Source organism: Equus asinus, chromosome 2, assembly GCF_041296235.1.
Source record: "Equus asinus isolate D_3611 breed Donkey chromosome 2, EquAss-T2T_v2, whole genome shotgun sequence".
Taxonomy (NCBI): Eukaryota; Metazoa; Chordata; class Mammalia; order Perissodactyla; family Equidae; genus Equus; species Equus asinus.
This window is the reverse complement of record NC_091791.1, coordinates 125,369,824-125,384,576: the sequence shown is the minus strand read 5'-3', so window position 1 is coordinate 125,384,576 and position 14,753 is coordinate 125,369,824. Positions and strand designations below refer to the sequence as shown.

At 58.5% G+C, this 14,753-nt stretch overlaps 1 protein-coding gene across 1 annotated transcript in view; it reads right to left on the bottom strand.

Annotated features, from left to right (window-relative positions):
* The window catches only part of CSPG4 (chondroitin sulfate proteoglycan 4), a 48,368-nt gene that overhangs the window by 16,606 nt on the left and 17,009 nt on the right, over positions 1-14,753 (bottom strand). The window contains exons 2-8 of the mRNA XM_014841418.3: positions 12,643-12,806; positions 7,571-11,107; positions 5,911-6,393; positions 5,391-5,567; positions 3,476-3,674; positions 3,260-3,394; positions 2,981-3,147 (exon numbers count right to left, since the gene is read on the bottom strand). Coding sequence (XP_014696904.3) covers positions 2,981-3,147; positions 3,260-3,394; positions 3,476-3,674; positions 5,391-5,567; positions 5,911-6,393; positions 7,571-11,107; positions 12,643-12,806 — 4,862 coding nt within the window. The remainder of the gene's footprint in view (positions 1-2,980; positions 3,148-3,259; positions 3,395-3,475; positions 3,675-5,390; positions 5,568-5,910; positions 6,394-7,570; positions 11,108-12,642; positions 12,807-14,753) is intronic.

Genomic DNA, 14,753 nt, shown 5'->3' with positions numbered 1-14,753 from the left:
TTTTTCTACCATTTGCCCCCCAGTTCTCTTGCTCTTCTTTGCAGCAAAACTCCAAAAAGAATAGGCTATACTCTTCCCCCCAAGCTATCCTGAGCACACTCCACCCAGGCTTTTGTTCCTGTGATGCCATCAAAACTGCTGTTGCCAAGGGCACCAATGGCCTACGTGGTCAGTTCTTGAACCTCATACTGCTTGCCTGCTCAGCAGCATTTGACACAATTGAACACTCCTTCCTCAACACACCAGCCGGCTTCCAGGACGTTCTGCTCTCTTGGTTTTTCTCCTACCTTTCTAGTTTCTCCTTTACAGACTCTCTTGTTGGTCCCCCTGTTCTCCCCAAAGTCCACGCTTGGCCTCGAGACTCTTCTCTATCTACAGGTGCTCCCCATGTGCCCTGGATCACTCTCACATCTTCAAATGCTAGCTATGTTGGTGACGCCCCTATTTGTATCTCCAGCCCGGACTGCTCTCGCCCGAACTCTGCACTCATATATCCACCTGCTTCCTTAGCAGCTCCTTGTGGATGTCCAAGGGCCACGTCAGACTCAGCCTGCCCCAGACAGACTCCTGACCTGCTCTGCCTCCCAGTCTTCCCACGGCACAGGATGGCAGCTGTGTTCTTCCAGGCTCAGGCCAAAGACTCTGGAGTCATCGCTGACTCCTCTCCTTATCTCACATATCATCATTTCTGGCCTGGATTATTGCCAATAGCCTCCTAACTGTGTCCCAGCCTCAGCCCCGCCCTTCCCCCCCCCCCCCCCCCGGCAGTTTGTTAACACAGAAGCCAGAATGAGCCTTTAAAAATGTAAGTAAGTTTATGTCACCCTTGCTCAGATAGTGCAATGGCTTACTGTTTGACCACGAAGACCTCGTTGTGACCGGTTACCCCTGCGACCTCATCTCCTACCACTCCCTCTACAGCAACTCCACTCCAGTCAGCTGCTCTTCTCTAGGGCTGTCTGCATGTTAAACACTAAGGAACATTCTTCACTTCCATAAAGAAATAAGTTCCCTCCCCCTTCTAACTCCAATGTGTCCTCTTGGCTTATCTTTTGTTTTCCCCTTTTAGGAGACACGGGGAACTATGTTCCTTCTCTCAGAAAAACAAGACTTGTGCAATAGTAAGATGGACACTGAGCGTGGTCTGAGTGTGCGGAGGCCCTCAGGGCAATGGGCTGTGGTGAACCCGGGGGCACTGCCCATTCTAAAGGGGGAGCCAGACCTGGTCTAAAGGAGGAGCAGAGCCCTGTGGAGACTGGTGGCTGCTCCTCAGCTGATTGTTGTAAGAGGGAACACAGGCCTTTCAAGAAACTGGAAATCAGGTTTTTTGGTGACATCTCCCCAAGGTTATAGGTTGACCATTAATTAAAAAATGTTAAATGCACTGTGCAGGCCAAATAAAACACATCTGTGGGCCAGATGTGGCCCACAAGGACTACCAGCTGTAACCTCTGGCGCAGGCTGAGGGGTGGGCAGGAAGGAAATGGAGACCCCTGGGAGTGGGAGTGGGAGGCTGGATGCCTAGGCACAGGAGTGTCTGTGGGTGGGAGGTGTCCAGTAGGGAGTGAGGCAATCCCGACAAGGTGGGGAGGAGTCCCTGAGCTCTGGGAGCAAGCAGTGTCCTCTGGTGAGAGGACTCTTGCACTAGCAGTCAGAACGCAGAGTCCTGGTTTTGCCTCTTACTAGCCATGTGCTCTGAATAAAGTCACCTGACCTCTGTGAGCCTCATTTTCTTCATCTGCAAAATGGGGACACCTGATCCCTGCCCCACCCAGCTCAGAGTATTGTGGGACAGTGGTGCTGTCAGACACTCCCCAGTCCTGCCCTGCCCCCTTCTCCAAGGTGGGGAAGGTATCTCTGCCACACAGCCCCTCCCAGCTTCCCTGGGTGGCACTGCCAGCCTGGCCCCCTGGTGGCCACTCAATCTTGTCCTTCAGATTGCTGGGGTGTGGGACAGTGTAGCACTGTCAGGTGCGGGTGGGGCCCTGAGGCCTGGTCCTGTTCCCTCTCTCTTCCTGCGCATCTGATGACAAAGGCTCCTAGGGACTCAGGGTGCAGTTGCTGCAGCCACAGCCTGCTGAATATTTCATTGTAGGAAGAGGGCAGGAATGGCCACAGCAGAAGCCAGGGCTCCTGGAGAATGGAGAACCCAGGCCTGCGGGAGGTTGATGTGAGAGACCCGAGCAACCTTTTCCCACCTCGTTAAAGCCACCTCCTTCCCTGATGCCTGAGAGTTCCCCACCTGCTCTGCCTCTGGGGAGAACCAAGGCTACCCTGGCCCCTCCTGAACTTAGAAGGGGCATTAATGTAAGTCATGGCTGCCGGCCCCACTGGCACAGTTAGCACAGAGAGCTCTGTGATCCCAGCAGGCTAGCAGTCTGCCTCTTCCCAGGGCTGAGTTCTAGCTTTTGCTGGTGGCCTCTGGTATGCTCTGGGACAGCTATGCCCTAAAGATGCCATGATGGACAGACGGCAACTTCACTCTCAGCTCTACCTCCTCAGCTGCCTTCTGTCCACTCATCTGCTGCCAGGACCCCCTCTGCTTCTTGCTGGCCCCTGAGCTGAGCCCCAGGCTCACACCTCTGCCTGTAGGCCCAACAGCTGCCTTCATCTAACTCTATGCCCCTGAACCAAGCAGTGCCCCTCACCAGCCACTCGGGTGTACTAGTGTCCCCTACACAGTGCACCCTTTCCAGCCCCTAGGGTCCTGCTGCAGCTTCCTTCTAGAAGCCAAGCCCCAGGACCCAATCCCTGCTCTGGGCTCCTGCATTCTCCTCCCTCCCCTTGTAACACTAAGCCCCTTTTGCCCTACCAGCCTGGTGGCTCCTGGAAGGCAAGGCATGCAGGGCCTGGAACATGGCAGGCCCAGGGAGTGCCTGCTGCCAACGATGCTGCAGCTGGTACTCGTGTCCATAGGCAGAGTGTGCCACCTGAGGCTGGAGGGAGTCCGAGCGGGGGCTGTAGAGAGTTGGGCCCTTACCTCGGCCTGAGTGAAGTTCACCAGGGCCTCCCCAGTGCTGCCTTGCTGGGCACGGAACAGCCGGCCAAGCCGGGGGCCCTGTACCACGCGGTAGAGAAGGTGGTGGGGGTCGGTGCCTGCGCTGGAGCTGGCTCTCAGGCTCTGGCTGCTGAGTGGCTGGATGGACCCTGCGAGAGGCAAAAGGGGCCTGTCAGCCTTTGGCCAGGAGCCAGGGCAAAGCCTGCCACTGCTAGAGGGGTGGCATGACCCTGGCATGCCACCCACATTTGGCAGACCCACCTGGGCAGATGGTCAGGGTCCGGCTGCCCTCCAGTGAGAGGAGCAGTTGCTTCTGGGCCACCACGTGGAAGAAGTGTCCATGGGAAGTGTGCTCGCCATCGGAGAGGCTGAAGTGGAAACCTCCGTCCAGGGCTCCTGAGGACAGGAGTGGAGTTGGGTCTCGTGGGCCCATGCTGGCGCCCCATCCTCAGAGCATCCCCACCTCTCAGCACCCACCTCTGTGTGAGAACAGCACGAGCCTGCCATCCAGCTGGGCCTGTGTGAAGCTGTGGATCTCAGTGCCCGGCGCCGCCTGCAGCACTACCCGTCCATTGCTGGGCCGCTCGATGGTGTAGACCAGGTCCTCAGGCCCTGAGTCGTTGTCTGTGCCCCTAAGGGCCTCCGTAGGGATGGGCACAGTGGCCCCCTCCCACATCTGGGGACACAGGACTGTGAAGGTTCTGCCCCTACCAAGCTTACCTTCCTTATTCCTCCCCGGCCATGGGGCCACCATCGGGGCTCTGAGCGCACTGTAGCTCAGGCCCTCAGCTGGCATTGAGGCCTATGCCTTTCTGGGCCCCCTGCACAAAGGGCCCTCCACCCCATTCACCTTCCCCTGTTACCCCAGGGCCCCCACGCCCAGGCTCCCTGCTCTCCATCTGCCCTAATCCTGCTGTCCCTCAAGGCCAACTCATGTCCCCCTACCTCAGGAAGCCCCCAGCTCTTAGCCTCACCAGGTTCTCACCCCTCAGAGACCCTACCTACCCTGACAGACAGTGCTGCTTAATCCAGCCCTGTCCCACTGGCAGGGCAGGGGTCTCCCTTCAGACCCTCCACAGCAAGTTTGGGCAGGGGCTGGGCACACTGGGGAACATGAGTTTTGCCTGCCCAGGATACTTAGAAATGGTCTCCCCTTCCAGGTGAGAAAGAGGGCATGAAGCATGGAGAGCTGGAGGCTGATGGCTGGCTGTCATCCCTCAGCATGGAAGCAGCACTGGGATGAAGGCCCAGGTGTTTCCAGTGCAGGCCTGAGCCCCAAGCAGATGGGTGAGGGATGCCTGGGTGTGAGCAGCCCCTCCCCATGCTCAGAGTGAAGGGGAGATCCCCTCAGGCCTGTCACCTGCCAGCATGGCAGGATCCTGTTCCCAGGGTCCTATTATACATCCTGCTGGGTCAGCAACTTGTGGGCAGTATTGGGGAGGGGATTCTATATCTGGAAAACAGCCCTCTTGGATTCCTGTGCTCCCTCCCAGAGCCCCAGGAGGACCCCAGCTGCAGGTCTGGAAGGAGGGCTGCAAATTACGAGGGCAGGGCTTTAGCGAGGCTTCTGGCACAAACACGGTGGATAGCACCCCCTGGTGGCCAAGCTGCCACACAGCACCACCCGCTTGTGGTCTCAGGGCAGCCCTTAGCCTGTACCCTCCATAGGCCTCTCCACCACTGGGCTGCTTCCCACAGGCACATCCTATACCACCAAAGATGCCTAGTGCCCCATGTCACAGACAGCCCAAATCAGCCCCCTTGTGAAGCCTTCCACGGCTCCTGCTGACCTAGAGTGCACACCCTAGAAGTCAGCGTTCAAGGTCCTGCCCATCTGCTATCTTGCTGTGTGGCCTCGGTCAAGCCACGCCCTTACTGTTATACCAGTAACTACTTTTGTGACTGTGAAGAAGTTCTGTCACCTCTATCTGGGTCGCAACCTCCACCTCTGCTGAATGGGGGCACTGCTGCTCCGCAGTGGTATAAGGGGCAGGGGCTTGGGGATCCAGTCTGTGGCCTTCACTTTCTGGGGGAGGAAGTGGGGAGCTTAACTGTTCCCCACCTGGAGTCCATCCTTAAAGGCTTGAAAACTTTCTTCATGAGTTCTGGTCCTGAGCTATAGAAAAAGCCTCCTGCTGAGGGTGAGTCAGGGAAGAGCAGGGCCAAGTGTGGCCATTCACAAGACTGCCTACTGCACTTATAAGTGTCCAATAACAAAGCCTCACACCTGTGTTCTATTTTCAGTATAATAGCTCTTCTCTCTTCCCAAAAACCTAGTGAGGCACGTGGCAGAGCCCCCATGTTACAGAGGAGGAAACTGAGGCTCGGGGGAGCTATGTGCTGGGCCTCTCTCTGGGAGAAGAGGTGGGAGGTGGTCCTAGAATGCGCTTACCTGCAGGCCTGTGTTTGTGGTGAGGATGGGGGGTTGGTCGTTGACAGGCAGGATGGTGATGGTGAAGCCCACAGGATGGCTCTGGCGGCCTATTTCCGAGGCATTAGCTACCAGGACAAAGCTGTCTGTCAGTGTCTCGCTCCCATCATGCACATAGCGGATCAGCTGCTGTTCCACCTGTGGGCAGGCCCAGGGCTGCAGGTCAGGCCTCAGCAGGCCTGAGACTCACCGTGGGTCTTCATGACCTGCCTTTGGGTGCGGGAGGAAACTGACTCCTCTGGAAATGAGGACAATCATTTCTCCCCCAGTGAAGGAAGGAAGGGGTGAAGGAGATAGGGACAATCATTTCTGTCTGCCCAGTGAAGAAGGAATGAGATGAGGTATCTAAAGCAGAGGTGCTCCATAAATGTGGGCTCCATGCCTCCTCTAAGTACATACCCCCAGACTGGGAGGCCCTGGGGCTCCCCCTACTCTGCCCCAGAGCTGGGCTGAAACCCCAGGGCCTCCCTGACAGTCATACCTCTCTCCAGGAGAAGGTGCCGAGGGTCCTGTCTTGAGGTCCTTCCTCTCTCTGCAGGACCCCATGCTGGGGTGGCTCAAGCACTTGCAGGTTGAGGCCTGGCAGTGTGGGGAAGTAGGGCCCAATGATGCGGAGCAGCGGGGGGGCCAGGGTGCGGGTGCCGCCCTCAGGGACGCTGAAGTTCTGTGCCTCCAGTGGGATGGCAGCAGGCAGCACCTCCAGCTCCATGAGGACTCCTTCGAGGGGGGTACCTAGGCCTGAGGCCACATCCAGGGAGAAGGTATCACTCCAGGCCTCTGGGCGGGAGTGCAGGTACAGGACTCTGCCCTCATCCACCGCCTCCTGAGAGAAGCTCTGCACGGGGTCCAGGCTGGGTGCCTCGGCTGCCGTGGTGCCGTGAGACAATGTCACCAGATAGCCAGCACTTGGTGGGGTCTTCACCGAGAACACAATGTCTGCCGGCAGCACTGCCTCCTGGGCTGCCTGGTTAACAGAGGGTCACAGGTACTCACGGGGGTCACAGAGGAAGGCTGTCCTGGCCTCTGAGACACACATTCCCTCAGAACACATAATCACAAATCCTCAGAGTCAGTGACACAGACATACAATCTCACCACACACTGATGTGTGGACAGAGACACACATGCACGTCCTACACCCAGACACGCGTGCGCACATCCACACAGAGAATGCCCCCGCAATTGCCATCCTTCACCACCAGAGGGTGCCCTATCCCTCTTAGAGGCACAGACTCCTAGACTCTAGGCTCTATGGAGCTGGCAGACCCAGGTCCAGTCCAAGGGCCACTGGGTGCCCCCTCACCTGATGGGTCCAGCCACAAAGGGCTACACACTGCCCCCAAACTCACATTCCTGATTCTGTGCCTTTGCCTGAACTGCTCCCTCTGTCTGGAATACTGTCCCCACTTCTCTGCTATTGAAACCCCAGACTCTTCTAAGCCTAACTCAAATGCTGCCTCCTGCAGGGCGAAGCCTTCCTGATGCGAGACATGTTTAGTCACAGTCTGCCCAAAAGTCCACAGCCAGTACCACAAGAGGCTCAGAAATTGGCAGTGAGGAGAATAAGGCCCAGAGAGGGCAAGGGACTTGTTGAGGTCACACAGCAAGTCAGTAGGCCTGCTGGACAGCCTGTAGTTGCTCTGTGAGGTTCCTGGGGGGTCAGTAGCCCTCTCCAGACCCTGAGTCCTGGTCTAAAGTCTGGAAAAAGAGCTGAACGCATGGGAACCTGCAGGGGCAGCCAAGCCTGCCTCCAAGGCCTATAGTCCTCAAAGTCTGTACCCATGAAAACCCTCCAGAGAACTTATCGTTATTAAAATACAGATTCTCAGGCTCCACTTCAGATATTCTGTTGTCTGGGTGGGGCCTAGGAATCTGCACGGTTAGTCACAGCATGTACACACATGCACAAGACATGTGGAGGCACACACCACTCACAGGCAGTTATACGTACAAGACTCCCCAGAAACCCTCAGGCACACAACACACACATGTACAGGTGCACGCCTAAGGCACGTGCTCACACCTGACCCAGGAGTCACCACAGGCACAGCCCAAAATGTCCAAGCACGCACAGCATGAAGGCTGGAGGGAAAGGCCCCCTTCATCTGGCCCGTGACCCTGCTCACACCCCAGCCCTTTACCTCCAGCTGGTCCCTTCTGATCTCAGCTGCCTCCCCCTGGAAAACATAGATCTTTTTGTGCTGGACCAGGTGCAGGGGGGCCAGTGGTCCTTCCAGGGCAATGGTCACTTGTAGGGTGGCATCTGTGTGCACAGGCCCTGCCTCCACGGAGAAGGCGAGGGTATCACGGGGGCTGAGGCTGCCATTGTGGCTGTAGAGAATGGCCCCATCCACTAGGTCCTGCTGGGAGAAGGCTGTGGCAGGCTGGCCGGCCCGGAGCAGCTGTCCCCAGCGTGGGCCGGCCGTGACATGGTAGTGGACCTCATCCCCATTGCGAATGTCTAGGTTGGTGTCCAGGTGGAGCACAGCTGTGTCGATGGTGCTCTGGCCTCCCTGAGGGACCACTAGGTTGGAGCCATTGGCCACACGGAGGTAGGGCTCTGAGGCCTGCACTTCGAGCAGTGCGGTGGCCTGGTGCTGCCCGTCGGACACCTGTAGCTGGATCCAGCCACGGTCAGCCCCTGAGTGCACGAAGAGGACTCGCCTCTTCCTGAGGTCCTCCTGGGTGAAGCGGTAGATGGGCCGCGTGGGCTCATCCACAGCCACAATGCTGCCGAAGAGGAGGTCCTTGCGGGTCAGCACCAGCTGAGCATCAGCAAAGCCTGAGTCGGCATCGCTGAAGGCCACGTCGTCTGTAGTCAGCAGCCGCGACCCACCCCGGGCTACGTGAAAGACACGGTTAATAGTCTGCACGGGGGCGTGGTCATTCACGGGCTGGATGGCCACACGGAAGACGCCTCGTACCTCCTCCCAGGCCATGCCACCACTGCCTTCGCCCTGGCGGGTAGCCACAAATGGGATGTCATCTTCTGTGGTCTCCGAGTCATCATGCTGGTAGACCAGCTGGCCATGCAGCAGGTCTTCATTGGTGAAGGATGTCACCATGATGGCCTTGTCCTGTGACCCCCGCCATGCCAGCCTCCCATGGCGGGGCCGCTCCATGACCTCATAGAGGTAGCTGGCACTGTTGAGACTCTTGACAAAGAGGTGGTCAGCAGAGAGGATGCCCTCGCCACCCTCAGGCACTGAGAGGAGGACGTTGGTGAGGACGGGAGCATCTGGGTCACCCCTGATGTGGATGGGGAAGGTGTAGAGTGGGGAGAAATGTGGTGGAGCTGTGACACGGAAACGGAAGACGTCCTCGACTGTCTCTGAGGCACGTGCTGTGGCCCCATAGGTTACCCGACCAGCCTGCAGGTCATCCTGGGTGAAGCCCTGACCGTCTGACAGCCGCGTGCCCTGTAGCCGAAGATTACCCTTCTTGGGGGCCTGAACCACCTCATAGTGGAAGAGGGTGGGGCTCGGGCCCACCTCCTCCAGGGTGGCCTCCAGGTGGGCTGTGGTGAGGGCCTCCTGCCGGGTGTTCTGAGTGTGTAGCGGTTCTAGCCGCAGCAGCCACACTGTGGCTCTCTGGACCGTCACGGGGAAGGACAGATTGCTCAGGGTCTCCTGGCCCACCTGCACCTCCAAGGCCAGGTTCTCCACAGTGTCCTCGGTGTGGTGCTCCGGGTCGGTGCTCAGGTACCTCACGCGGCCCTGCTCCACATCTCGCTGGTGGAACGCCTGTGTGGCCCGCCACTCGGCACCCTCCGCCCCGCCGGCCCCCTGCTTCTGCAGCTCCCCAAACTGCAGGGCCCCGGTGACTCGGAACAGCACGCTCACATCCTGCCCCACAGCATTGGTCTCCACCGACAGGTTGGCGGGCAAGACAGGTGCAGCGGAGCCCTGGGCCAGGCGCAGCCCTGTGTTGTGGCGGACCTGAATGGCTGGCCGGACAGCCACCACCTTCAGCGTGGCTGGGGGGCTGGCCTGCAGCCCGTCGCTAACCCGGAACGTTAGGTCCCGCGTGGGGCCCCCACGGTGGATGTAGACGAGGCTGCCCGCCTCCAGCTCCCGGCAGGAGAACTCGGTCGCTGGCTCCCCGGGCTGGTCTCGGCGCTCCACTGGGAGGCCGCCGGCGGCGCCGAGCAGCTGGAAGGTGAGGCCCTCGCAGGCCGAGTCTGGGTCATAGGCCTGGAACACCTCAGGCCCCAGTGGCTTCTGAGTGTGTTCCAGGATCACCATGACGCTGCCGTGCGGGAAGATGACACGGGGCGGGTCATTGACAGGGTTGACCTGGACAGGCAGAAGGTAAGTCTGGCCCCTCCGAAGGCAGGAGGGCACAGGCCCCCGAGCGGTCACCGACACCTCCAGCACCAGCTGGTCGGAGGTGTCCTCAGAGCCATCGTGGACAAAGCGGGCCTTGCGGTTCACCACATCCAGGAGGGTAAACATCTTCCGCGCCTGGGCGCCCGGGATGTCTAGCTCTAGCTCACCATGCCGTGCCCCGTGGCTCACACTGAACAGCACCTGGGATTTGCGCAGCTCTGCCTCGCTCAGGTCCAGCGTGGGCTGCACGTGCCGCCACTCGAGCCAGGCTGCGCCACCTTCGGCCACCACCAGCGGGCTGATGGTCAGCAGTTGGGTGAAGTTGGCGAAGACAGGAGGCAGTCCTGGTTCTGGCATGCAGGGCTCAGGCAGCTCCATGGCCGGCCAAGCCTCAGGCGCCAGGGTGGAGAAAGCTTCATATGGCCCGTAGGCATCCTCCTCGTACTCGTCCTCCTCAAGCCTGCAGCCAGCTGCCATGTTGCGAGTCAGCAAGGCTTCCCGGAGCCCCTGCCTCTGGCCATTGACGCTGAGGTCCTCCATGCAGCCCAGTAGGGAGATGTTGGCAGCTCCTGGTGCCAGGCCCAGGCGGTGTTCCTGGAGGTGGCGAGAGGCCTCTGTGTCCAGCCCCCCGAGGAGGAGACTGCCGCGTGGTTCCAGGTAGCTGAGGACCCCACGGTTGGAAGTACGTGTCGGGTACTGGTCCACAGATATTTCCAGCCGGTTGGCATCCACGTGGACACTGACCTCATGGGGCTGCCCATCGGCTACATGCATACTGTTGTGGAGTAACACGGTACCCTGGCCCTTCTCAATCACAGCCCGCAGGTGGCCCTCAAATATGTCCACATAGATGAAGTCCCCACGCCGGCCCCCTGCCTGGAAAGCCAGGGGTGCTTGCCGGCTCCGTGTGGTGAGTGTAAACTCCAGGGTGCCTTCATCCTGGGTGCCCCAGGCAGGGAAGGCAGCCAGCGAGTGGGGCCCAGAGAAGCCCAGGGCCACGTCATCACTGGCAGAAAACTCTTCAGCACAGCCTTCATGTACGTCTGCGGTTAGTGGCCGGAGGAGGCTGCGGCCGTTGAGGGTGGCTGCATGGAGGCAACCCCTCAGGGGTCGGCTGGCTCCCCTTAGGTAGGGCAGGCCAAGGCTCCCAGTGCCCCCTATGAAGAGCCCATAGGGGACCTCCAGGGGGCCTCCTGCGACTGGGGCTGAGGCGTTCAGGAGCCCATCAACTGACAACGAGGCCCAGTTGTCTGACACAGTCAGCCCCACGGTGTGGAGGACGGAGTCGCTCAGCAGCGTCCCTGCCAGGGTCTGCAGCCTCAGCTCCTCCTGGCCTAGGACAAGTCTGACCTGTGGAGAGATGGGTACATGGGGGAAGGGGGCAGCAATTTGAATCCATCATTCTGCTGTAAGAGCATAGTTGGTCCCCTACACTTGGGGTCCCCAGAGCAGAGGGCCTAGGACAAGGGCTTCTCACGCCACCCCTCTCTCTTTCTTGCCACCTCTTTATCATCCCCCAAACACTCACCAGTGATCTCTGCACCAGGCCTGGATGGGCTCTGGGGACCCTGATGTGAATCACACGTGGTCCCTGCCCACAAAGAACTGACATAAAGTAAGATGCTTTCCTAGAGATTCAGCCTGTATTTTCTTATTCTTCCTCTCCTTCCATGGGTGAGATGTGCCAGAGAAACCACCTTGGAACTCAGAATATTCCACCCCTGAATTGATGGGCACCTGGGACTCCTCTGATGGGTCCCACTAAGTGGGGCAAAACACCTTGGGGTCTCTGAGGCAGCCAGGATCACTGTTCAGGGACAGGGAGTCCAACCTGGTGCTCTGTGTTTTGGAGGTTTAGCAAAGAAAAGCTCCCTGGCCTGGGGTGAGGGGAGATCCTTGGGGAGAGAAGAGGGACATGGTTCTGTCTCACTGACACAGACACTGGAACTAGCTCTGGTGTGGTGCTTCCACAACCAGATGGTAGAATGGCAGAGTATGGGAACTGAAAGAGCAGAGCACTAAGAACAGTGAGCTTGGGAGTCCAAGTACAGAGCACCTTTCTAGGGGTGTGACATCACTGTACCTGGAAGAGAGGAAAAGCAGCAGTGCCAGGCTGTACCAGGCCGTGTTCAACAGTGACACCTTGTGGCAGTGAGAAGCAATGGCAGCAGCAGATGGACTGATGGTAACGAGGCCATACAGCCCTCTCCCCACTGGGCTGTAGAAGCAGATGTCTCCCCCATGTTTGGACTAAGACCAAACTTGGGTTCTCAGACTCTTCATGGTTAGGAGAAATCGTCAAGAGAGAGCCAGAAGACTCTTTGCCAAAAAGCCTCTAGTGACTTGAAGGATGAAATGGAAAAATGAGGAAGCTACAGCCGTACTGGTTGTTACCATTATGGACAGACAATGGAGATACAGGGGGATTGATGCCATGCAGAGGGATGCAGAGGCAGAGCTGGAGCACAGGAGAGGGCAGCCAGCCCAGGTGAGTGTCAGGGGGATGTTTTCTGGAGGAAGGGATGTCCACGCTGAGACTTGAAGGAGAGGCTGGAGGTAGGCAGGTGCAGGAAGTGGATGAAGCAAGCACCAGGCAGAGGGAGTGCAGGGAGCAGAGGCCTGGCAGCAAGAGGCCACAAGGAACTGAAAGCAGTCTGTGCGGCTAGAGGACAAAAGGGCCAGCTAGGGGTTGTGGTGAGAAGTGAGGCTGGAGAGTAGGAGAACAGAGCCAGTTCATGAGGGAGTCACACCCTCTGGGATGCTACTGTCCATCTCACAGTGGAGGACCTGAGACCCCAGGGTGAAAGCAACTTGCACAAGGTCACACAGCCGGTTGGGGGCCATTAAAAGCTAGAGAAGGAGTTCAACAGGGAGCTGTCACTGACCTGCAGGCGGCCAGAGTGGAGTTGCAGGAGGAGGTGGTCAGCCGGGCCTGCCGCCAGGAGAAGGAGGGCTTCGGGCTGGGACGTGGAGAACTGCAGCTGTAGGTCTATGTTGGTCAGGGCCGTGGCCATAGGCACCTCCAGGTGGTTTTCACCGAAGAAGGAGGCTGTGAGAGAGGAGGCTGGGGTGAAGGCTCAGACTCTTGCCTGGAGGAGGAAAGGTACTGCAGAGTGGACGGGTGGGCTGCAGGGATGGGGTCTCATGCTGGTGTGCCCTCACAGTTGTTTTACATGGTGCTGCCCTGTGGGCCTCCGCCAGATGCCAGCACCTGCTTGGTCCTGGCACCAGAAGGCACAGCCTCACTTTGTGTCCACCCTAGACCTTGGCTCTGAAGGAGACTAGATCCAGCAATTCGAAGCAACTCAGATCTTCCCCTCACAGGTTCCTGGGGCCAGGTGCCTCTGCAGCTCTGGCTCTCCTCCCCTAGGCCCTGGAGAAATCCCCATCCTGGGTCTGGGCCTGGGCTTGGCCCCTCCCTGGCCAAAGGGGAAACCATCACTGGCCTGACCACCTGGCCTGGTGGTCAGAGCCCCCAGGAATGGAATTTCAGAAGAACCAGCCCTACCCCAAACTGATCCCCGCTAGAATTCCTTCTCCTAAGTGCCCCTACGGTTTGGTTCCTGGCCATGCTTTCCATGCCGTGTGCCACCCCCATGGTTGGCTGGCGCCACGGCTGGCGCCTCCTAGTGGTCCTAAGACAGGCAGCCCACCCATCCCCACTTCTCTCTTGGGCCATGCTCCCAGCTATCTTTGGGGGTGGGAGTGGCGGCTTGTTGGCCTGAGTCCACCGAGGAGCAAAGTCTCTGAGGCCAGATGGAGACCACGTGCAGTGCCGGACCCAAAATGGGCCAAAACTTCTTCTATCACCCGGTATTGCTTCCTGTTGTAGAAATACTAATGGTCCCCAGTGAGTGGTCAGATCCAGCCCCCATTGTTTCTACCATGGCCAGGGAGCCAGGGATGACAACAGCTGAGTTCTCCAAGCCTGGGTCTGAGGCTGAAGACAGGGCTGGGAGAGGCTGAGGGGCTGCTGGTCAGGCCAAAGAGGGCCTCCCAAGGCAGCAGGCCGGGTCTGGGGCTTCTCAGGGTTAGCGGTCACTGTGCAGGCCCCTTTTGTCCCACATTGGGACACCTCTTCTTTTTAAGTTGCCACCTCCTCCAGGCAGTTTCCCCAAATTAGCTTCCCTTGACCTCCAACCTGCTGCCACAATTTCTGGTCCATTCCTTTTTTGGAGATTAGGGCCAAATATAACTTTGACTCTGCCTCCCAGAGGTCCAGGGCTGGAGCGGGGTGGACAGGAATGGTTATAAAAGTGATTCATCCCTGTTGGGCTTCCCTTAAAGCCTGTGTGGGCGAGTAAAGGCTGTTGGCCTTGGTAGGGATGATCTGGCACCAGCCACATACGTGCTGGTCCTCGGCCAGCCTGAGTCAGCTGACATGCACCTAGGGAAGTAGCATTAGCCACTGGAGGAGCCTGAGACTTGAATGCCCCAAGGGCAGCCAACACTATGTGGAGCGATGGCCAAGCAAGACGATGCTCTTCCCCTTGGACTGAGCTGGAATCCCCTCTAATTATCTCCTGTTGTTACAACACCAGAACTTTGTCTGGGAAGCTAAAAGAATCAAACAAGAATTGCAAAACCATCTGGGTGGGCATGGCTGAGCCAGTCCAGCACACCACAGTGCCAGGGAGGGGCAGACCAGGGGACTGGCAGGTGGTGGGCACCCACGGGGGTAGCTTATCTGCAAGGACTGATTCTTAAGAACAAAATGCAGCACACTGAACTGAGGGCAGCCACAGCGCAGAGGGTAGGGGCACGTGGCCCCACAGGAGGGAGCCACTGCCGTGGCAGGCCAGAGCTCAGAGCAGCTGGCAAGAACTGACTATTAAATGTGCAGGAATGTTGCGAGCCAGGTGATGTTGCCCAGTGAGAATATTTATACCATGAAAAGAGGCAAACACTACAGATCAGGACTCCCTCTCTGCCAGAGAGCCTGTTGCTAGACATTTACCTGCATGCCACCCCTGGGGAGAGGGCCCATTGCCCTGCC